The sequence below is a fragment of the Epinephelus lanceolatus genome, chromosome 17 (genome assembly GCF_041903045.1).
Source record: "Epinephelus lanceolatus isolate andai-2023 chromosome 17, ASM4190304v1, whole genome shotgun sequence".
Lineage (NCBI taxonomy): Eukaryota > Metazoa > Chordata > Actinopteri > Perciformes > Serranidae > Epinephelus > Epinephelus lanceolatus.
In genome coordinates this window covers 36850605-36875133 of record NC_135750.1, presented here as the reverse complement: position 1 = coordinate 36875133, position 24529 = coordinate 36850605, and the positions used below count along the sequence as shown (strand labels likewise).

General features: G+C 39.2%; 1 protein-coding gene across 1 annotated transcript; it reads left to right on the top strand.

The window, feature by feature from the left end:
• On the top strand, positions 1 to 24529 carry tm9sf2 (transmembrane 9 superfamily member 2). Its single transcript, XM_033612500.2, has 17 exons — positions 1 to 246; positions 4841 to 4908; positions 5758 to 5851; positions 7346 to 7473; positions 11394 to 11523; positions 12194 to 12318; positions 14535 to 14646; positions 15800 to 15879; positions 17011 to 17119; positions 17356 to 17488; positions 19141 to 19260; positions 19365 to 19422; positions 19563 to 19722; positions 20830 to 20981; positions 21485 to 21596; positions 22274 to 22445; positions 23971 to 24529. Exons 1-17 carry the CDS (start codon positions 130 to 132, stop codon positions 24036 to 24038), a joined length of 1938 nt encoding a protein of 645 aa, XP_033468391.2. The 5' UTR covers positions 1 to 129; the 3' UTR covers positions 24039 to 24529.

The following is a 24529-nucleotide window of genomic DNA, read 5'->3' as shown; positions in this document are numbered from 1 at the left end:
TGACGTGTCTGCCTGCTGCAGAACCGGATGCTGGTGGCTGTCCAGTGTGGATGTCAGATGCGGTGTAAGCTGCCAAGAGGAGCGAGTTAACAGCCTAACCTTTTGAGCAGAAGACTGGCCGGTGTGGAGATGTTGCGGTGGCTGCTTGGAGCTGCGTTGCTGGCTCGAGCGGCCGGCTTCTACCTCCCGGGTCTGGCGCCCGTGAGCTTCTGTGAGCCCGGAAAAGACCAAGTTCCAGACTGCAAGGTAAACATAAGATGTCACATCACCTGTGTAGCTGCCAGATGTTACAACAAAGATAACTCAATAACCATTTTAGAGTGAACCCAATAATTAAATAGACAAGGCGTATTTGAATGCAGTCGGTGAGTCAGTTCTCTATAAACAGCTGCCTGTTATGTATGTGTGTTTGCTAACGTTAGCAAAACAAACAAACAGCACAGCTACGTGAACAGAGGCTATGATAACTAACCTTGATAGCAGCTAGCTGTAACGTTATAGCTAGCAATAAATAACCCTAACGTTACCTCAGAGTAACTCCGTTAGTCCGGACATTACACTTATAACAAATAACGGAGCCCCTAGTGCCCCGAAAGGTGATATTTTAGCAACCTATAACCATTGGTTCTTTTAGCAACTTATACGCATAACATACTTAGATCTCAGGTCCCTATATTCCTCAACTCAATATTCTCCTAAAGAGATAATTCAGTCTTTTTGATTTTTTTTTTTGATTTTTTTTTTGAGATAATTATCTCAAGACAGTACATTATACATACAGTAGATGTCTGTCGGCACACCCCCAGTTTGGAGAAGGAGGCTGGAGTCTGACATGGAGGCTAAGCAATGTACTGCTGTGAATAGGAGTCAGCAACAAAACATGTTAGCCATCTAAGAAAAGCAATATCAGTCCATGTGTACACTCTGTTGAGAATAGTTTCACTGCTTTACTTAACTGTCAGAAAGTAGGGAAAAATTAAGTCGGTATCGCTCTCTTCAAAGCCAGACTCCATCAAAAATAGTAGTTTAACATTGCTGAACACAGGATCCTCTGGTCTACCACTGCCTCCAACAGTTATTTTGTTTGTGTTCTTGTGTGACTTCAGCGTTTGAACGAGTTAGTTCAGATTCAGCAAAGTCCGCTATAACACAAATTGGGTAACTGATCAAAGTGGCTTTAGACCAACAGGTCCCGCGTGAGCGTGTTAAAATTACTGTTTTTGTCAATGGAGGCTGGTGGTTTTGATAGAGTTGCCACCCGTCCCGTTTTCCCAGAATTGTTCTCTTTTTTTCATCAGCTGTCCCGGGAAAAAAAATCTCTCCCGGGACACAATTTGTTCCGTTTTTTGGGGAAAATGCAGCAGCAGCAGGCCAAGGAGTCCATCAAGAACGACGCATAGTGCGTCCAAATTCACACCTGTTCTTCTCTATGGTTTTTCTCCGCGACCGTGCGTCATAGCGAGAAGCCACGAATATCACGTGAAACAGCGGAATCGTAGCTTTCTGAATGTTTTCACAGCGAAAAAAATGATAAAGTTACACTAAAATTATGTATAACAGAGCTTTCATACAGCTTTGCACACACATTACTATTGCATGGATTACTCGCGAATGCAGCATCGCACAGAAATGTCACGCATATCACATGAAAGCGCAGGAGCAGACCTTTCCAGTGATACCACACATCATTGTGCTGTCATCCCATCACGCTATAAATCCAGATTAATTGTCTACCAAATAAAATCCTGACGAATTTCTTTACAATCCATTATACAGATCTTGTTATCAGTCACTTCATATAGTGAGGAATATCGTATCTTACCACGTCTTAGGCTTGCGTGTGTTTCTCCCTGTCTATCCACATTTGTAGTCTGGCTTTCAAGATGCAAATATCTCCATATTGTCCAGTTGACACTCCATCAAACTTTGTATGACAAGACAAGCCTTTGCGCACCCAGACAACTGTAGCCTAATTATGCATGCTGACAGGGCCGTAGTCACCATATACATTGAGGGGAACACGCCCCCCCCAATGCCCAATTTTTTTTTTTTTTTACTGCAATCAAAGTGGCAAATATTATCTTGGAGGACATCATTGCACTTGGTTGACTATTTTTCTGTTATCTTAGATTTAAATATTGCATGTTTCCTTCAGATAAAACACATTTTTGACTTGTGAATGAGTCAATGGAATTTCTTGCAATAATGAAAAAATACTGGCAATCATGTCCGCCTGGCACAAACCACATGTTTTGGACAGCTGTGAAGTGTCAGAATGTCCCAGCATCATGGTTCTTATATTGCCAGATTCCAGAGAGTCTCCCCTCTTCATATATGGCAGAATATGTCAACTTCCAACTTGCTATGGTGAGATACATGTAAAAATGTAAGAATTTAGTAACACAGATTTGTTTTTTTCATTGATATAAAAATTAATATAAAATACAGGCACATAGAAGGACATGAAATGATGGCAAATCTGGTCTCCTATGTCCGAATTTCATGTTCATTGGTCAGTCTGAACTGGTAATAATGGCCGAGCCCTCCGCCTCAAACATTTGGTCGAGTGTCCCTTTTTTTCACAAATCCAAGGTGGCAACCCTAGGTTTTGAGAACAGTGTAGATGGGGAACTGAAGTTGTACACGGCTTTCCCTTTGGATGAGCTCTCTGACGAAAAGGTAAAGCGGTGAAAATACTCCTAGTATAGCATCAGTATCCTGATACTGATTTTTTAAGGTGGATTTTTTTGAGATGGCTAAAACACATTTTGATGTTGATCCCCATCCACAGCAGTACATTGCTTAGCTTCCGTATCAGACTCTAGCCTGCTTCTCAAAACTGGGGGTGTGCCGACAGACATCTACTGAAAACACTGACTGTGGATAAGTATCCCATACAACCCCACTTCAAAAATTCCGAACTATCCCTTTAGGATGACTCATTAAGGAGACCCCTCAAAGTGTTTTATATTCTCAGCTATGATTTTCCACATGTTTAATGTTCAGTGTACGTTTCTCTGGGTCGATATATTAAATCACCCACCTCCAGCTTATAGCCTACTGATCAAATTTGTGGGCTAGACAGTTTTTTAGACAATGATGTCTCCACAGGCTGAACAGATTTTTACCATTCAGACTGCATTTAAAATGTCCATATACCTCCATTCTTTTGCAATTTGAACTCTAAAGCTAGCCCTTACTAGTCCCCTCTAATGTTAGTTTATATCAAGAGACATATGACCCTAGGAACACAGGAATGACCCCGCTAAATTTCTGTAAAGTGATATTGTTTGTCTTGCGCAAACAAGTTAATTGTCTTCTATGTACAAGACAATAACCTGTGCGTACAAAATAAAAAGTCACCAATCAAGACTTTGTGTGCTCTGTAATGAATAATTTAAACAGACTGGATTATAATATTTTAAGACTTTATTTAATTGAGTTTTCATACAAGAAACTTTAAGAACCTTAAACCTTAACACCCTGTCTCATTTATATTATCACCCTACCCAATTAAATGCTTTATAGTTGTGTTACCTATTAAAAAGATTTGCAAACTCATTTACACTTCAAAGTACTTATTGTGAAATACTGAACTCCATGTTATTGCACAACCTCCAAAATTGAACAGTTTACCCACCATCAGTGATAGACTGCACTGATGGTGTAACCATCATATATGCCAGTGACTATTAGTTGAGATGGTCACTGGCCTCCAGTCCTTTTTAAAACCTGCACAAAGCCTAAATGTTCATATAACAAGCCTGAGTTTAAGCCACTTAGACTGATAAGAAAATACACATTTTGTATACTAAATATTCCCAACTTTGCTTATAGCTACAATCACAATTTGAAAGACAAACTACTAACATGTTAGATTGAGCTCCACTAGTAAACTAAAGGCACATTATATACAAGTCAATAGGCTTTACATTCAGCCACAGTACATTAGTAACTTGGAACAGAATTTTGGAGTCTCGGTCGATAAAGGTGATACAGTGCCCTCTTGGTGCTCTGTCTGTGTAACGTTTAACCAGCTCAACATATTTGTAAGCAGTTTGGGAGTAAGGGGGTAGATGGACCAGTACCATGGGAATATTTGAGAATCTTCATATTATTCACAGGTCTTACGCTGAGCAGCCAGCCAGTCATAGTAACAATAGTGACAGCTTGAGAAGATGTGCAAAAGTATAGTCAGAGCTTGGTCCAGTTTGTCATTTGTCAAGCAGTAGTTATACATACATATAGAGAAACAAAAATCCTTTTTGTCTCCCAGGGATTATATCTGTCCATCCCAAACACATTTTCTGTCAGCCGTGGGATGCTGGGATGCCGTTAGTCTTACTTCTTTAGGGTTATGCTGTAATAGTGGCATAAAATGAACAGAGGGAGACAATTAAATCTTCAATCTTTTCTGATACTCCATGATTTAGTTTTCCTTTGCGTCTACTGCCTTTGTAATGTAGAAGGAGCTTGAATTTTTGTGCCACATGAAACTCTTTGGAGACCCAGTGCATTTACAGGGGGCCTGTGGCATGAATATTGTCTAGAAAAAGCATTTAATCCCTTGCACTTTGTCATGATTTTTTTTATTTATCCAAATTAAAAACAGACAAACAAACACAATTCCTTACTTATTTGGAGTATCCAGATCATTGTCTCTGGCAAAGACACACTGTTGTTGACGTTTTAAAATGTCGTTTCAGTGTCATCACCAAAAGACTTCAAAATGAAAACCAACCAATCAAGATTTAATGTCTAACAACAAGAAAATGAAAACCTGATAGGAGCGTTCCTGCTGTCTTCCTAATATGTGTCTCTCTGCTTTGTTTTCTTCTAGTCAGTCATTGAGCTGTTTGTGAACAGGCTGGATTCAGTGGAGTCTGTTCTTCCTTATGAATATACTGCGTAAGTGCCAATGCATAACACTGTAGCACTGTGTTATTTCTTTGAAGGATTTTTTTCTTTTAATCCCTTTCTGACTGCACAGCATGCCTCACTGTGCTTTGTTATTGACCAAATTCATCTAAGAATTGTTGTTGTTGCAGTTTAAAGCTGAAGTTGATTGTGGGATAAATATTGAATCAATCTATCCATTTAATACAAAATCTGCAACAGAGAACAGCATCCGTCATGCTATAATAAGTTGATAACTTTTTTTTTTTATTCATACCAGATTTAATGTTAACCAGATATAATTTATTCTGGTTATGAAAATCATTATTTTGCATGATTGGATGTGAATGAGACCCTGGCCCTTCCTTAAATAAAATGTAAAAACCCCAAACACCACACACACGCACACATAAAGAAAGCATTTCAGACTCAAACACAGATCTGTTTTTCATGTTAAATTGTAGTATGTTTAGTTACATGTATATGTATTATTGTTCTATTCTTAAACTGGTAATTGGATAGTGAAACATTCCTACTTATCATATAGTGATGTCAGAATGGGTATTAATTTAATAACAGTTGCTGGAAAGTGTTGAAAACATGAAATCATGATTAAAAGTTTGAGCCCATGAACAATGGCGCAGCAGTGGTTGTTTTGTTTCATTAAGTGGGGTCTAATTTCACACAGAATTCAGCAGAGAGCGTCTTCTTTTTATCTGGTCGGAGTTCTCTCCATCATCTGGAAACTGTTGGCTGAGATACCAAGTTACTATTCGCAGTATTCAATGGGGAATTGAGGTGTTGTGCAGTGTTGTGTATTCTGCCCCAAACACTTTGGACAGTTGTGTCCTGTTTGTGCAGGTTTGACTTCTGCTCAGAGAAAACAATGAAACGTCCTTCAGAGAATCTGGGCCAGGTTCTTTTTGGAGAGAGGATTGAACCCTCACCATACAAGGTAACACACATTTTCAGCAACTCTCACTCACGCAAATGCATTCACATTAACAAACATTGAAACACTGACTCAGTCACACTGTTGAGGTGAAATTGTATTGTCTGTGCAGGGTCTGTTAGAATGAATTCTTTCAGTGGCTGTGTTTGCAAACACAAATAGACACAAATTGCAGTTGTTCGCAAATGCAACCTCATATTTAGGCCAGGTAGAGAAAAGTAGATTCAAGGGAAAAAAAGCAGAGTAGAAGCAGAGCCGCACAAAACTGTCTGCATACTTTCAAAGAGACATGTCACATTGTCAAATAATAAGTTCCAGAAACAGTTCTCATGGAAATCAAAATAAATTACACATAGAAAATATTTGTAATATCTGAAAAAGTGGTTAGTCCTGCATTATATGACAAACCTGTACAAGATTCAATAGACTTCCATGTCCAACATGTCATGTTAACTATTTCCAGGGCTCCAGAGTTTGACCATATTTTTTTTTGCCTTTTTTTATGGTGAAGATAGATCACCAAAGTCCCTACCAAAAGGATTGTGTCTGTCTTTGACACTTGCACTACTGTCTGTTCAAAATAAATACATGCACATAATAACAATAGTAGATTTGTTACAGAGCACAGAGCATTGATAAAAGATGAACCAGTGGAAGAGATGGAACAGAGCGGAAACATATCTGGCATGTGTTAAGCAGTTGGGCAGCTGGGTGCGTCACATGCTGTGGATGGAGTTGGATGAAGTTGTTTACAGTCGAGAGAGCCACTAAATAAATAGGTTAAATGGGAATGTAACTGTTATTATGCTTGGGCCATAATTATATTAACAAACAGAGTATGATGTTTCCTATTAGGCTTGGGCAGTATCTATTTTGCATCTCTTCATACCCATGTGGAATTTCACCGGGGTATGTGGTATATGACAGTATTTGTGTGTGGCACCCCCCATCGATCAGTGACTGCATTATGTTGCTCAAGCTTTCTTGCCATTTTAACTCTCATAAAAAAACAAAATGAACTCACAAAATGTCAGCAATTAACCCTTCATTCTCCAGATTGGATGTGAAAATGAGCTGTTTCCCCTGCGGTCTCTCTGCTTTTGCAGGCACAACACAGGCCAGCTGTTTTCAGTCTTGATATGTTATCCCCACCACTTGCAGTCAGCTCAGCTGCCTCTTCAACCAGAATGACCTCTGGTGACATGTGCTGTGCACTAAATGCAAAACATCCTCATTACAGCCTCTCCAGTATGAGGTTATTAGAAAAATGAGCGTCTGTATTTTTGACTGTATTGAAAATCATACCATAGAGATTTCTAAATACCCTTGTATTTTGTAATACCATGATACTGCCCAAGCCTATTTCCCATTATGAGTAGATTATTAGTAAGCTTATAAACATGGCACTACTGTTGTCTTCATTGTACAGTAGAGAATGATGAACCCAGTTGTTACAGTGCCATAGCACAAACATACTAACTGTGTCCTGTGTGTCAGTTTGAGTTTAAGAAACCTGCGGTGTGTCAGAAGGTGTGCACCAGAACCTACGACACCAACAACCCATCAGACAAAGCCAAACTGAACTTCCTCAAGAAAGCCATGTTACTCAACTACCAGCATCACTGGTATGTATGATTCACTGACATATTAAGTGAAAGAAAATGCAATCAGATGCTCAGTGTGATGTGGAAAACTTGTACGTCTAGTCGATCTTCACTTAGATGAGTAATTAAACAAACTCACTGAGCCTCAGTTGTTTTTATATTAATATATTTTAATTACAAAAGAAAAATCTGACGTCAGAGAAGATCTGGGTACAGCCTGTTTGTATGGACATAGTCACACCAAAAACTTGAATATATACATATAGAATTGTGTGTAGTCATGTTACCTGGGAGGAAGCAATACTACATTGGGCTTCAAAGTCACTTTATGTGGAGCAGCTTAAGTTTGAAAGTCAACATTATTTTATGCAAAGCCCAAAACAATGCAAATATTCTCCCAACTCTCAGGGAGGCAACAATTACAGTTTCGGAGCAAGTGAAAATGTTCACAGGAAGTGCGAATTGGCTCAGTTGTCTGCAGAACTAACAAGCATTCAGTGTCAGAAATGGAATGTAAACAACCAAAGGGATTAGTAATGGATGTGTAGTGTTCTTGTGTTTGTGTGTTATCAGCTAGTCTGCACGATAAGTTCCAGATCACATGGTTAAGCATGAGACACAGTCATGGGAATATAAGGGGCATAGTATGAGTTGGTAAACAATTCATTAGACAAGGTACTCTTACTGCAACAGCGCAGCCCTCTGGATTAAAGTAGATTGAGGCTACTAGCTCAAGAAAGATGCAAGATGCAGCCAAAGCTGTCCCTGTTTTAGCCCAGAATTGAAAATCGCACAATTTGAACAAAGATGACAACAGATCAGGGGCCAAAAGTATGCAATAACTTTTCCAACTAAGCTGCTTGAAATAATTTTCCATCAAGAAACCATCAAGAATATAGAAAGTCACAACAGTGAAAGCCTACATGAAAAGCTCACTGGATAATTTAAAGAAACTAGAATGAAATGCTCAGTGGAATGAGATTTGATATCAGCATTTGATGCAGGCTCGATCAATAGAATTCCAACAACAACCACAATTATAGCTGCTGTGCAGCAATGGTCGGGGCCGGGCAATTTTAGGCAAAATTAGGCAATTCTGAGCAACACACACACTAAAACAAAGCATATCACAACATAGAAGTTACATCATATAATTATGGCATGCCCTTCAAATTGTGGATGAGTGGCTGAAGTGATCAGACTCATAATATACAAAGGAAAGAAAAAACTCAAGAACAAGAAAGTAAGTAACATTAACTGCTAGCAATTATGAACAAACTGGCCTGATCTAGCTTAAAACTAAACATTATCCATGGTGACAAAGATGAAAACATTTTTTAAAATGTAAAAGTAGCTATTGGACAGACTCTGCATATTGACTGATAGCTAAGCCAAATAAACAGGGAAAAGAGACAAGGGATAACAGGGAAAAGTGTTGATAAAGAGTATTTGTCTCTCTGCAAAACTGCCTGGATCATAATTATTTTAACCTTGGTAGTCTCTAATCCACATAGCATGATGCCTGAACATAGGACTTTCACATTAGAATGTCCATTCTGCCTTAGCTGAGGCTTGAACTCAAGACTTCTGAGACTGAGGTCCGTCTTCTATCTCACTCAGCTAATTGGCAAGTGACAGTTCATGTGTGGCTTCACAAATTGACTAAGCCAAGCATCAGGGTGCCAGACAGTAGCCCTCCATGCCATGGAAAAGCAAATTTCAAAGTGAAAGTTCCAAAGCTGTAGCACATATGGTTGATTTGTTATGAATTTTCAAAGTTTTGAAATTTAGAGGCTTGCTGTAGCGCCACCATCAGGACTATTGTCTTGTGATCCCAGTTGAGGACATCTGGCATGGGACTGGACTAGGCTTGTGCCGGTTTGAAAATTTTCCAACCGGTTTGATTTAAAGCCAAATATCTAACCGAACCGATATATCGAATTATATACCTTATTTTACCACCGGGGGTCGCATTTGCACTATTTTTCCCAATAAAAGCCTATTGTAGGTGTAATGTGCTTCCAATCCACTAGGTGGCGATGATGCTGTATTGACCGCCAATACAAACAGTGTTACACAAGAAGAAGAAGAAGAAGCAGAAGGACACTTCTCAGCAGCAGACAGCTGAGGGGAGCTGCTGAGTCCGCAGTCTGCGGAGCCTCTGAGACAAACGAAACAAAACACTTGTACGCTCCTCCACTGCATTTAAAAACATACATAAACCTTATTAACTTGTCATAATGCATGTTGTCCCTTGACATGCTGATGATGTGAAAAGCCCCCCTGGTTTATCCGGTTGACATGAATTAAACCGGATGGACCTCTTAAACCGGACAGAACCGGTTAAACCAGAAATCGGCACAAGCCTAGACTGGACCTTTATGAAAAGTTTGGGTAAATTTCTCATATGGAAACTCCCAAACAGAAATGTCACATGTAGCTTCACAAATTGAAGCGAAGCCAGTCACCTGTGTGCAAGACAGCAGCTGTTAGTGTGTAAAGGCAGATTTCAAACGGCTGTCAAAAATTCAGTTATTAAGACAAAAATCCAAAAATACACAAATTGCATCTACACAGCATGGAGATGTTGGTAATTTGTTTTTAACAATGATTTATTGGCTCCATAAGTGAAAAACTGATGTTTAAAAATGCCATTTTTGCATTGACTGCAATTGTTCGCATAGAGCGAAATTCAAAATGCTATAAAAAATTCAGTTTTTGAGATAAAATTCTGATATTCTCCAAACATCATCTACCATGACTCCAAAATTGTCATTTTTTTAATGAACATTGAAAATGTATTTAGCAAGAATTTGCAAGTATATGTTTACAATACTGTTTACAGTCAAACATTTTGATGCACTGTAGGCTCAATTTTCGATAAATCAAAAATCTGTGTGGATCGTTTGTGTAGGACAGTCTGAAGATGCTCTGTAGCAAGTTTGGTGTCAATTGAGAAAAAATTGTTGGAGGAGATAGGTTTAATAACTTTTACAGTTTTTGAAAAAAACAGAGTGATGAACTTCATAATTTGCAATAGGTTTAAATGTACAAAAGTTTCTTCAGTATTGGGGCTACATTTTGGTGAAGGTTGCAAATCTGTAGCACATATGGTTGATTTGTTGTGAATTTTCAAAATTTTGAACTTTAGAGGCTTGCTGTAGCGCCACCATCAGGATTATTGGCCTGTTTTTGCAGCTGAGGCAATCTGGCATGGGACTGGACCTTTGTGCAAAGTTTGGTGTTTTTTCACGCATGGGAAGTATGATTTACTTGGAAGAAGAAGAACAACAACAACAACAACAACATGCAGCAAAACAAAAGGGTCCTGGCAGCTTAGGCTGCCCGTCCCCTAATAAGAGGGTTCACAAGTTTTTATACATTTAAAGCATTTACAAGGCTGCATTGTTAACACTTCCAGCACGTTTGCATTGTCCCTTTACGCCCCTTAAAAGTGCTTCTTTTTGCCACTCACAGGCTCAGATTGTTATGAGTGTCTATTAAGAGTATTGAAAGAATCCCTGCATAGAAACACCTTTTTGTTAAAGAGCACAGTCTTTTTTGTTTGACAAGCTCCAAAATTACTATCGTCAAACCCACTGGACAGTAGGTTTGTCACCAACTTGGTTGAAATAAATCCTTAATTTACTCAGTTAGATGTGGAAATTGAATGGCTCTATACATGCTAAACTTATTGTTTATTAAAACAGAGTCTGGTGGGTTTGTCGATGGCGGTTTCAGAGTGTTTCTGGTTAAACAAAGAATGATCTAATGCTTTAGATTAGATCTAATTTTAGCCAAATTAGACACTGCTTACCATTTAAAACAGTGCCTTCATTTTGTTGAAAATAAATAGCTGTGCTGTTGTAATTGTACACTGTGGACATTAGTGAAATTCACAGGCTTTTGGTTTGTGTGCGTGTGTGTGCACGTGTGTGTAGGATTGTGGATAACATGCCAGTCACCTGGTGTTATGATGTCGAAGATGGACAGAAGTTCTGTAATCCTGGTTTCCCTATCGGCTGTTACGTCACAGAAGGAGGTCGACCTAAAGATGCCTGCGTTGTCAATGTGAGTGAGTCACACATGGACGCAAGTTCTCTTTAACAGTAAAGTCAAATTTTTCATCATTCAAGCATACTCATGAAAGGCCAGTAAGTCATGAAATTCAATTCCTTATAGAAATGATCAGTGAGCTCTGATACATCAACATCAGTGAGATGTTGACACTGTTGGCAGCCACTGACTACTATACCACTGGTGTTTTAAGGCCAGTATGCATAGAATTTTGATGTGAGTGTAGTATCTGTCAAACTATTTACATGGCATACGTTTTTGTTAGGGATGTGCCAATTTTGAAAGTCTGGGCCAATACCGATAATGATACCTGGTTAAAATAACAATTTTGCTGATAGCCGATGCAGATGTTGTATGTTGAGTGACTGTCACCTTATTTGCAGATAGGCTGTTGGCAGTCAACAAGGGGAATATTGGCCGATACCAAAGTTCAGCTTTTTAGAAACCAAGTTAATCCCGAAGGAAATTCAGTGTCTGTGTCAGATTTGCTGGAGGTTAAAAGCAGGGTCAGCAGCATGCATCACTGTCTGCCACAATCTTTTTTTGATACAAGCACCTGTCTGTGAGTCAGAACTATTCATATTCTACACATGGATATAACTGTAAAATTACATTATTCCCCTGTCAGTGCTTTGAACCTCTGTGTCTTGGTTTTGTTTTCCAGTCTAACTTTAATGAAAAGGATGCTTTTTACATCTTTAACCATGTGGACATCGACATCTATTACCACATCGTTGAGCATGAACAGCTGGGAGCACGATTGGTTGCTGCCAAGATTGAACCCAAAAGGTAATAAATTACAACTAGAGTTTAGCTAATATGGAGCTTTCTGTGATAGGGAGCTGCACTGAATCAGTGACTTTACATTAAGTAAGTTAATTTATTATTCATCAACTGCCACACATTCCTGTCATACTGATGCCACCATTATAATGCATATTGTTATGCACTTGTTTTGTTCCATTTTTCTGAAACTCGTACTGATGATATTGTTTCAGTGTTTCATTTTTTTTAAAACTTGTTTATTAGATGTGTCCTGGAGCTACGCACTGAAGAATTTCACAACACCTTGTGCTGTGTATTACTGTATATGTGACAAATTGATTTGATTTGCTCTAGTCAAAATGCAGTGCCAGTATTTTAGCTTAGTATATTGTTTGGGGTTTATTTTTACACCTCTGCCCGACGATAGCAATGCCCACAATGGTTTCGGGTTGTTCCTTTGTCCATCCGACCCTCTGTCCCCTTCTCATGAATGCAAATCAATAATACCTTGAGGAAAGTTCTTCAAAATTGGCACAAATGTTCACTTGGACTCAAAGAAGAGGTGACTACATTTTGGGGTTCATAGGCTAAAGGTCAAGATTGTTGTGACCTCATCTGCCTCATTCTCATAAATGCAATATCTCAAGAATGCCTTGAGGGAATTTTTTTCAAATTTGGCACATATGTTCCCCTGGACTCAAGTATGAAGTGATTAGATTTTGGAGGTCAAAGTCAAGGTCACTGTGACCTTGCATCCATCTCATTTTGTGAACATGTTAGTGTTTAAGAGCACTTTGAGAGAATTTCTATGAATTTGGCACAAACATCCACTTTGAGACAAGGATGAACTAAATTCAATTTGCTGGTCAAATGTCAGTCAGTACGTTTACATGCAGCTTGAGAAAATCGAATTATTGGTTTAGTCCGACTGAAACCGGACTTTTAAATGCATGTAAACAGCTTGACTGAAATTGGACTATCCATGGCTCGACTAACACATCTAGATAATTCGATTGAAAATCGAGCTATTGCTGCATGTATCCACTTCTGCGCATGCACCACTTTTTCTTTTGCAGGCTTTCACCCAGAAGAAGAAGGAGATGACGTAGCAGCAGTGCAGTAACTCCCGGAAAAACAAACAAACAAACAAACAAACACCATGGCGACCGAGAAGCAGAAGATGCACTTCTAGATGGACGAGGAAACTACATTCATACTCTGACAGCAAAAGGAGCTAAACATTTTGAAGATTATGGATGGAAGGAAAAACGTGAAACGCAGATTTATTTAAAAAAGATTCTGAACAAGAACCGGAACTAGTTCCGTACGCACTATATTAAAAAGGACACAGCGCCGCCTATCGAGGCGGAGTCAGACTTACTACAGTAGGTCAGAAATTCGACTTTGTCTTCTGGATGTATATTCAGACAAGACGAGAAGTCTGACTTGACTGATTAGCCGAGCTATGAGCTTAGCTTGACTACTGTGTGCATGTAAACATACTGACTGTAACCTTGCATCAGTCTCCATCTCATTTTGTGAATTTCATGATACCTCTATACAGCATTGAGGAAATTTCCCTAAATTTAACACAAACGTACACTTGGACTAAGGAATGAACTGATTAGGATTTGGTGGTTGATGGAATTCTTAAACTAATGTCTTTTAAAGATATTTTTGAGGCATTTTTGCCTTTAATTGATAGGACAGCTAAGTGTGAAAGGGGGAGAGAGAGAGATAGGGAATGACATACAGCAAAGGGCCACAGGCTGGAGTCAAATCCGGGCCGCTGCGGCAACAGCCTTGTACATGTCTTTTAGGATAAAATGTTGAAGTGATAACATTTTATATCCAAAAGGTCAAAGGTCAACTTCACTGTAAAGTCATAATCTCATGTGAAAACACTTTTCTAGCCATAACGTAACGCCATAAGGGGAGACATTTGGTCAGATACTGAATTTGTGACACTAATCTTAGGTGCCCACCTTGAAACTGTGCTGATTGTATCGATTTTCTGTGCTGTTGGGGGAAGATGTGTGTGTGAAGCATCCATGTTTTCACAGACAATGCTGTCCATTGGTATGATAATCATCCAAACTAGTAGAATAGTGTGGTATCAATTCGTGTTCTTGAAGAGATTCTGCCTGCACTGTGATTGGTTCTCAATATGTAAATAAGATAACTGGTGGACTCTACTACTTTAATCAGTTTCCTTTGTCTCTCTCTCTCTCTCTGTCCAGCTTTGAAAACCCTAATGACGAAAGCCCTGATTGCTCTGGAGGGCCAAAGTTCCTGAAAAGCTCACACGCAGGAGTGTTCAAGATCCCATACACCTACTCTGTGAAATTTCTGGTTAGTACTATCGTATCATCACTGTGTGGCTAATCCTGTATCAATGTTTTGTGAGCCTCTAAAGAAGACCTGGGCTAGAAACTGAAAATGGACTGATCCTGGGAATTGGAAGAAGTGAAAAACCTGATCCAACTCATGTAGTTATGCTGGATTAAGACTTTTCACATGTAAAATATAAAGAACAGCGTAGTGAAAAAAATGTTTGTTTTTTTTGGATTCCCAACTAAGAGCCATACCTTACACCTGGCACACAGCGCAGTGCATTGCTATCTGCAGACTGACATAATTGTCATTTTCACAGCCAGCACCCACATTGCTTAAGTACTTGCGCCTAATTGTGTGCCCATTGGCGAATAGGTCTTAAAATGAGGTTTGGTCAGGTGCATTGTTGGCGTATGCTATTATTTTCTTGCTATTTAAAGGGCACATTATTTAGATCGTTAGATGTGCCTACAGGTTCACAATGTGCGTACTAGGTGTGGGAATCACAGGAGAATCCACAATATGATATTATAATGTTGCAATATGCTGAGTATTGTGATAAAATATATTGTGATAATTGCAATTACCTTTTTTCACCTGTTCATTATGTCCCCAAAGGAAAACTTAGTCAACGTCTGTTTTATCTAATAAAATAAAGTTTTTGATCTGTTCTTTTCACTTCAGCCATTTTGCAGCAGCACCAAAATGTATCTAGTGGACTAAAAAGGCAATTTATTATATTATTCTTGTTGGCTACCTAAAGCTTAATATGTATTTGTGACATTAATAGTTTAAATAAAAACAAACGATATTTGGCACCGTGTGATGAACTGATGTCGCCACGCAAATATATTGCGATACTATGTTATATCAATTTTTTTCCTCATCCCAGTGTCTGTACACTCTGCTTGTTAAACACACAGGGATGTGTGGATGAGTTGTGGGTGGGTGAAATAATACATAATGAATAAGAGAAAATATTAATGTCATTTTCTAATATGTGAACATAGCAGAGACCAGAGCAGAGCTGCTGTTCGACTCCACATTAAGAGAGATGGTGTGTACATTTAGGCACAAGCAGCAGCGTAACATTATTGATTAGATCAGCAGCTTATAAAGCAATATAACTGCATAAACAGAGAGGTGTGTGTATGTGTGTCTGTGTGTTTAGGAAGACAAGAATATTCGCTGGGCATCTAGGTGGGACTACATCCTGGAGTCAATGCCTCACACCAACATCCAGTGGTTCAGGTAAGACACACACACACACACACACACACAAGCATACATTGATTTGACAATAATTTTGGGCCAGAATTTGCTGCTCACGTATAATGAATGATTTTTTTATTGTTTTTTTTTCAAAAAATATTGTGTTTGTGAGACAGTGATGTTTGAAAGTTTATTAACAACAGTAGTTATTTAAGCAGTAATCAGATTACACTTAAAGATTCACAGGAAAAAAAATTAGGGCTGGGCATTATATGAAGTTTTTGAGGTATATCAATATATTTTCAAGATATAGAATAAGACGGGGCGTCGGTGGCTTAGTGGTAGAGCAGGCGCCCCATGTACAAGGCTGTTGCCGCAGCAGCCCGGGTTCGAGTCCAGCCTGTGGCCCTTTGCTGCATGTCATCCCCCCCTCTCTCGCCCACCTTCACACTTAACTGTCCTGTCCATTAAAGGCAAAAAATGCCCCCCCAAAAAAATCTTTAAAAAAAAAAAAAAAAAAGATATAGGATGAGACAATACTGTTTGTATCAATATAGTTTGATTATGGCTTAAATAATCCATGTCCTCTGTAAAATGTGCCGCTGTTAGCACATCTTCTCTCTCACACTCTCCATGCAACCCCCCCTCACTCACTTACAGGTTCTCCTGCGACATGGAGGAAGACACAGTGCTGATTCTCTACTTTAATTTAGTCTGTTAATCAGTGTATTCGGGGCTGTGTAGTGTGACGTAGGCCTACATGTTGCACATGCTAGGCAAAAATCATTCTGTACAATGAATGAAATTACTGCAGTAGGACCTGTGCAATATAGCTTTGCGCTGCATGTGAGAGAGACAGAGCTGTTTGTTTGTTTGAGGTGAGGATTTGATTGTAAGGTGAATCGATAGCGCATTATTCTACCTGGTGGCTGTAATCCATTGTGCAACAGTTAGATGGCACATGGATGTGGTTGACAGATTTGTTTTATAAAAATGCAGCCCAGTAACGATACAGACATTTCATACACCAAATGTTACGTGGACATGCTATGTGCATGAATAATGATAGATAAGTACAGACATTTAGAACAATGTCTGCATTTTTTCATTACTATAGCCATTTAAAAGTGATAACTAATTTGATTTTGCTGGGTTTTTTTTAATCCCCAGCATTATGAACTCATTGGTGATTGTGTTGTTCTTGTCTGGAATGGTCGCCATGATCATGCTGAGGACTCTGCATAAAGATATCGCCAGATACAATCAGATGGACTCTGTGGTGAGTATCTGTCTGTGTGGTTCAAAGCAGCAGTTCTGAGCTGAATTGGAGCTGTATTCTAAAAATTTGTCAATAAGTTTTTGGTTACACAACCAACTTAATACTTTCTATCACATGAAAAATAATAATATTGTAAGGCAGTCATGGAACTACTGGAACATGACACAATGTCTGCTAGACATTAGTGGTCCAGCTGTTTTGTTCTCATCATATCTGCTCATCTGTCTTGTTCTTAGGAGGATGCTCAGGAGGAATTTGGGTGGAAGTTGGTCCATGGAGATGTTTTCCGACCTCCCAGGAAGGGAATGCTGCTGTCTGTTTTCCTTGGCTCTGGAACCCAGATCTTCATTATGACCTTTGTCACCCTTTGTACGTATGTTTTATCTTAGTTTTCTTTAAGATTGTTGTGTAGAATTAGTCATAGATGCAAACTAGTGCCATCCTATAGCGGCAGTGCCAGATAGATAAGTTTGTTGCTTTTGACATGTCATGAGCTTTTTTTTCTCTATCCACTCTTTATACCTGTCACATCCACTCAATAATTAATGTTCCCTGACTCCTTGCCTTTCCCGACTAAAAAGAGTGTAAAATTGCACAAACATCTTATTTACTTGCCTTTCTCTCCTTAGAACAACTCAAGAAGCACTTATGTTGTGCTCTCTCAGCAATAACAGATCTTGTACATTATTTGTATCAGTTATGCTAGCACAGTGCCCGCTCAAAACATACCTGTTCTTATACCTGCTTGCAGTCTTCTTGAGAACCACTCATACAGACAACTTTGCACTAGACACTGCGCAAATGTAATGCTATTGCATTTCCTTCAGGTGTGACCATAAAACCAAAGCACAGCTGATCCTCTGGCATGTTCACAACTCCATCAGCAAAAGATCTGTAATGTAAATCACAAACCACAAGAACATAATAACACAAAGGAGAAGACAAATCATCATATATCTATATCATATAAAAGTGGAAACAGTTCTTTGTATGATTTTAGGGAGATTTATAGGGGTTTGTTTTCACCAAATAAAGCAAGTCACCAAAGACACCAAACCAGTGCAGGCAAAGAATATAACTCAGTTCACCGGTGCGACATTGCATTCCATGCAGTATGCCAACATCACAATATGACCTGATACTTCACAAAACTCAACAACACCTCAATATTTTTGAAAAAACACAATAACATATTCGAAAACATAAATTGATAAAACTGAAAACACATCTTTTCAGAAAACACAACATTTTAGAAAATAACATTTAAGAAAATACAGCATTTTTGAAATCACCACATTTCAGAAAACATAACATTTCAGAAACAGAAAAGGCAGGGACAAAAATTCATGAAAGAATAACTGGACAGACCTCAAGTCAATTCAGAGTTTAATCAAGATTTGTCAGCAATACTTGAAGGAAACCCTCATGGATGAGCTTACTGGCCATCTTGATCTTATTGACTGACAGTTCATCCAGGAAAGTTTAATACTGATTTAAGCTTTAGAAGTAATCCAACTTTGAGTCACGTAATATCGTCTATGGGAAAAAGGAATAGAACTGTTACTTTAGGAACCAGGAATACAAAATAGCTCCTCCCACTTCGTAACTCTATAAAGACAAAGACATAAACATTTGGGCCTGTAGTATTCCACGATACATCCATGGCCAGTCAGCCCATCTGTGGGCGTTTCATTCAGTAAAATATTGCTTTACAGTCTTGATAAAACTCTGAATTGACTTTGCTTCTCTCCCATCATCAAGAATTGTTGTCTCAACCTTTTCCATTTTGTGAAATGCTGTGTTTTGTGTTCTGTTGTGTTTTGTCCAACTTCGTCTTGCTCTGCCCAATAAACCAGTATCAGCTAATATTTAAACAGATTTTTGTGTAACAGATTTTTTAACCCTCATATAAATATTGGTTGTAGTCTAATGTAGTCATTGTCAGAGGGACTCTCTAACTGACTTACTTAACCTAACTTCAAATATATGAAATGTAATAATACGATCTCCCCCCTCTCCAGTCTTTGCCTGTCTTGGGTTCCTCTCTCCGGCGAACCGCGGGGCTTTGATGACATGTGCTGTTGTTCTCTGGGTTCTTCTGGGAACTCCTGCTGGATATGTGGCTGCTCGTCTCTACAAATGTAAGTGACCAAGATACAGGGAAGTGTTTTATGTTGGATATCCAGTTTGATTAGATGTATACAAATCCTTTTCTCCTTTCTCTTTGTGTTTGGTTAAATGTCAGCTTTTGGAGGAGAGAAGTGGAAGACCAACGTTCTGCTGACAGCCTTCCTCTGTCCTGGGTAAGACTGTTAAGGCTGGCTTGGACATCAAACATTATAATGGACACAGTGCCAGAGTAGAAGTTTACTGCATGAGAAAGACGCCACCACTCTCTCTCTCATTAACTCCTTCATCTAACATCCTTTCTGTCTCTGCTCAGGGTGGTATTTGCAGATTTCTTTGTGATGAACTTGATCCTGTGGGGTGAAGGCTCTTCAGCAGCGATGCCATTTGGGACCCTGGTAGCCATATTGGCTCTTTGGTTCTGTATCTCAGTGCCTCTTACCTTTATAGGAGCATACTTTGGCTTCAAGAAAGCAGTAAGTAAAAATAAACGTACATCTATTCATACCTTACACAGTCTGTAATTGTTGGTATACATGTCATGCCAGTGACTTGCAGAAAATGTGTGTTGTCACAGTGTCATACAGTTATGTACATTAAGTACTCAAGTTTAAAAATAACCAACTGTGGAAAAAATACAATACACCACCATTTCTAAGTAAATTGCTAGAAGAGTCTGTAGCTTGGTCAGGCACTGACTATATTTGCATGCCAGTGTTTCCACAGGATTAGGGTGTATGTGTGGCTGTTGTCGACAACACAGGTCGGGGTGGGAGGAACAGAAGAGCAACTGTTTTTTTTTTTTTTTTTAATGCCTTTTAGTCCCTTTGTTTCATTCTGTGTCCCATCTCTAAATTTGGAGGTTTTTGTGGGTCCATGAATGTAACGCAGGCAGAACTCTCCATGACTTCTTTCTTTCCTCAGCAGCAGTTTGTGACTGGCAGGGTGGATAATTTGTCTGTTGATCTGATCCGAGCTTATAGATCAGCTTGATGGATGAGAGGAGCAACTGCTGAGAGTGAATGCAAACTTTTAGACCCAGCAGAATGAAAGTTCACTTTTCACTTTCAACACGCCCAACGTTTTGCTGCTCTGTCTCTACCCAGAGTCTGACAGTGCAGTGCTATGAACAACAGAAGAAGCCATGTGTCTCAAACTGCAGTAAAAAGCCCACTGAGACAAATAATTTGAATACTGAACACAGGTCCATGTCCAATGCTCCTAAAACTTAAATAATATGAGCAAATCTTACATGTCTTAATCAGAAAATGCTACATTCAGAAAAAGCTGGAATATACAAATGGAGTAAGCTGTGAAATGACCTGTATCATATTCAGAATAATATTGGAATAACAGTGTGCATTTAAACATAGTCACTGTCTGTGTTACTTTCAGTGTCATCATGATGGATTCAGTTCTTCCTCCCCTCTCAACTAAATTAAGTAAACCAATGTGGTTAAGATTATAAAACTTAATATATGTGTCATTTTAAAATTATGTTTATGAGATAGTATTTCAGGGTGTGCCTATCTGAATATTGTGTTTGATTCTCTCTGTCTCCCTGCTGTGACTGATTGTTAAAGGGTATTGAGCACCCAGTACGGACCAATCAGATCCCTCGTCAAGTCCCAGAGCAGTCATTCTACACAAAGCCTCTTCCTGGTATCATCATGGGAGGAATTCTGCCCTTTGGATGTATATTTATTCAGCTGTTCTTCATATTAAACTCCATCTGGTAAGAATGAAGACTAAGCAGTAATTTATAGAAGTCAGAATACATCTTGCAAGCTCAGTTTTTGCAACTAATTTAAATATGGAAAGCTGAGAATCAGCTCAGCCCTACTCAGTCAGAGCTGTGGGGAGTCTTTAAATGATGGTGGGGCTCATTTGTTTTGTACTGTTCTCCTCGAGTGTCTGTCCATACTTGTTGTTTTGATTATAATGGGCCATACTGCATATATCTTTTTGTTTATAACTATTTTGGCAGATACAATTTGACCAAGTTGAGTAAAAGGGAGGGATATCTTAATTAGCTGTATTTTTGTATTACTGGAAATATGGTAGCAGACTGACAATAACATGCAATCCATCCAGTGATGCATTTAATCTATCTTGTGTCCTTAAATTTGTTTAATTTAATTATTTATTTATTTTTTCTTCCTTTTGTTACTTAACATGTTCGAAATAAAACCTTCAAACAAACAAACAAACAATCACATGTCTCTGCCTGTTCCCCAGGTCCCATCAGATGTACTACATGTTTGGCTTCCTCTTCCTTGTCTTCATTATCCTGGTTATCACCTGCTCTGAGGCCACCATCCTGCTCTGCTACTTCCACTTATGTGCTGAGGTGAACAGCATGGTCAATTCAGTACCTTAAAGAAGCCATATGCCACATTCACAACATATCTATGATTCTGAGTCTGCACACGGTTCTCAACATGGAGTGTGGCTCAGCCAGTGGCTAGCAGCTAGTGGTGCTATCTCAATAAAGAGTGCTAACAACGACAACAGTGCTGACAGAGCTAACGGCATTACCAAGGATAAAAAGGAGGGTGTGCGCTAAGCTTCTGGGATGACACTGTCCAGTGGAACCGTAGTGATAAGCTAGCCAGTGGGACACACACATTCACTAACATGCACACAAGGCCTTACCACACAAACTTACCAAAACAAACCCCAGAGAAGCTTGGATTACAACAGACACAGCGGGAGCTTGACTCTCACTCCACTGTATCTTTACATAACAAATAGTGGTTTGCTGCTGTATTAATGCTCTGAACGTCACATACAGCTCCTCTAAAATGATCAGCTTTTTGTTTCAGGGAACATCAGCAATTAATTTTATAATTGACCTGTACTGTGTATAAAAGTACTGTTACGACAGATTATACCATTGCAGCAGGAAATACTTGTTCTATAGGTTTGCAGGTGTTTAACAGCATGACTGTGGACTCCACAATAGCTCTTTTAAACCCTTCAGTCAGGGCCTCAATCTACAAAACTTTGCCTTTCTTCTTTTCACAGGACTACCATTGGCAGTGGCGTTCCTTCCTGACCAGCGGCTTCACTGCTGTTTATTTCCTGGTGTATGCCATTCATTACTTTTTCTCTAAGCTGCAAATCACTGGACTGGCTAGCACCATCTTGTACTTTGGATACACCATGATCATGGCCCTCATCTTTTTCTTATTCACTGGTAGGTATGAGATAAGGGTTGATGCATTTTTCCATTGGGATTGCTATGGTCATCATCTTTCTCATGCACACATCTACAAAATTGATTATTTTTGAAGGTCAAAGGTAGGATCTCAGTTTAGATTGTGGAAACTTTTGCCATCAAGGATAGAGGAATTTAAATTTGACTATTATTATTATTATTATTTATGGCATTTTTAGATGATTAGTCAATGTTCTTGATTTATTGATGATATATCACAATATAAAAGTTTCTGAGGGCAGAGGGTATCAGATCTATTTTATCTGCAGACTTAAATCATTTTTAGCCTAAAGCATGGTCCATCAAACATTGTCGGCAGAGCAGTTACATATTGATACCCTGAAATTAATATGGTGAACATGCTGGTAAATAGTTGCCGGTTAAGAGTGAGTGGCGTTCATACAGACTGTATGAAATAATGTATGTAGCTACCATGACCATATTTGGATAAGAGGGTGGAGCTGTGGAGGAGTGAGGGATAAATCAGACACACAGGCTGTGGTATCGCCTTGCAGATGGCAACCAGCCCTGTTTTTAGATCAACATTACTTTAAGCCTTAAAGGACTTCGGTATTTTTCAACCTGGGCTCTATTTCCCCATGTGTATGTGTGCGTATGATTCATGGGTACCACTCGTTCTAAAATTGGTTCAGTATTGAGGCACGAAACGAGTTAAAACGGTAATGGGGGCAAATGCGTCCGTATAAAAGTGTTTTTTTCGCCACTGACCGGTTCAGATCGCCAGTGCTATCTCTGTAGATAGCATATTGTAGCAGCCCTGGGGCAGTGGTGAGCGTGAATGAGTGGAGTCAGCTGTCAGTCAGTGTTGAATCATACGCACACATACACATGGGGAAATAGAGCCCAGGTTGAAAAATACCGAAGTTGTCCTTTAATAAAATGTAAATGGATGAGTGATATAAAAAGTCCCCCCATGTACAGTCGTCATTAATGTTGTAATCCGCTATAGAGAACGAAACTGTTTTTTGTACTCGGCTGTAAGCATGCTTACTTTTGCTGTACAGTTGGGGCATTTTAATATTGCTATCTATGGGCAGTGATTCTGTTTTAGAGCCAGCCTCAAGTGGCCATTTGATGAACTGCAGTTTTTGGCCTTTAGCACTGCTTCATTTTTCAGCCTTAGAGGTTTTTGCTTGTAATTAAGAAAATCAACTTAACACTGCCATCGAACCCAAGTCCAATATTCACTCTACCTTTAGCTCTTGTTTGGTCTCCACCATCTCCTGTGGAAAATATCTGTCTCTTTAGCTGCTAAATGCTCCGCTCACCAGCTTGTCTCTAAATTTCTCCGTCTACTGTTTGGTGCTGAGCGAAAGTGTGCAGTGTGCATATGCAAACAGATGTTTAAAGGCATCTACATCCATTTCTGTGTAACTGTGGGAGTGGAACTAAAACAGAACCGTGTATGTACAGTATTTCACCTTGATGTTGTGCAGTGAGTGACTAATGTAGCTCTAAGTAAAGGTGTTTTGTCTGTCCACAGGTTCAATCGGCTTCTTTGCCTGTTTCTGGTTTGTCACCAAGATCTACAGTGTGGTCAAAGTGGACTAAAGGATCCAAATACACAACAGACTATTTATATGGCTAGAGGGTGCTTTCTCCCATTAACCTCTGGAACATTCAGCACTGTCTAACTTAACTGAACATTACAATCTGAACCTTCACCTCTTCATTTCTTCAAGCAAGAGGAGTCTCTTCCTCCAACAGACGACTATTTTCTTTGTTTGTGTGCCTAAAATGTTTCTGTGTGAGCATGTGTACACTGGGTTGTAATTTTGAACATACAGTATCTATCTGCATATAATCTGAATGAAATGAATCATAACTCATACAAGCCTTTTTCCAGTATCTGACACAGAAAGTGGGTTCATTCCATGCCACAGTCACACAGTGCAGCGACCTGCTGCTGGACTGTCCAGAGATTGTGTCAGCCATCATGTCATGCATTTTAGGTTTCTTTCATGATCCATGCACTCTGTGTTTGCAGATGTAGTTTGGAACTTGTAGTCAGACAAATAAAGCTGTGAGGGTTTGCTTCTTAA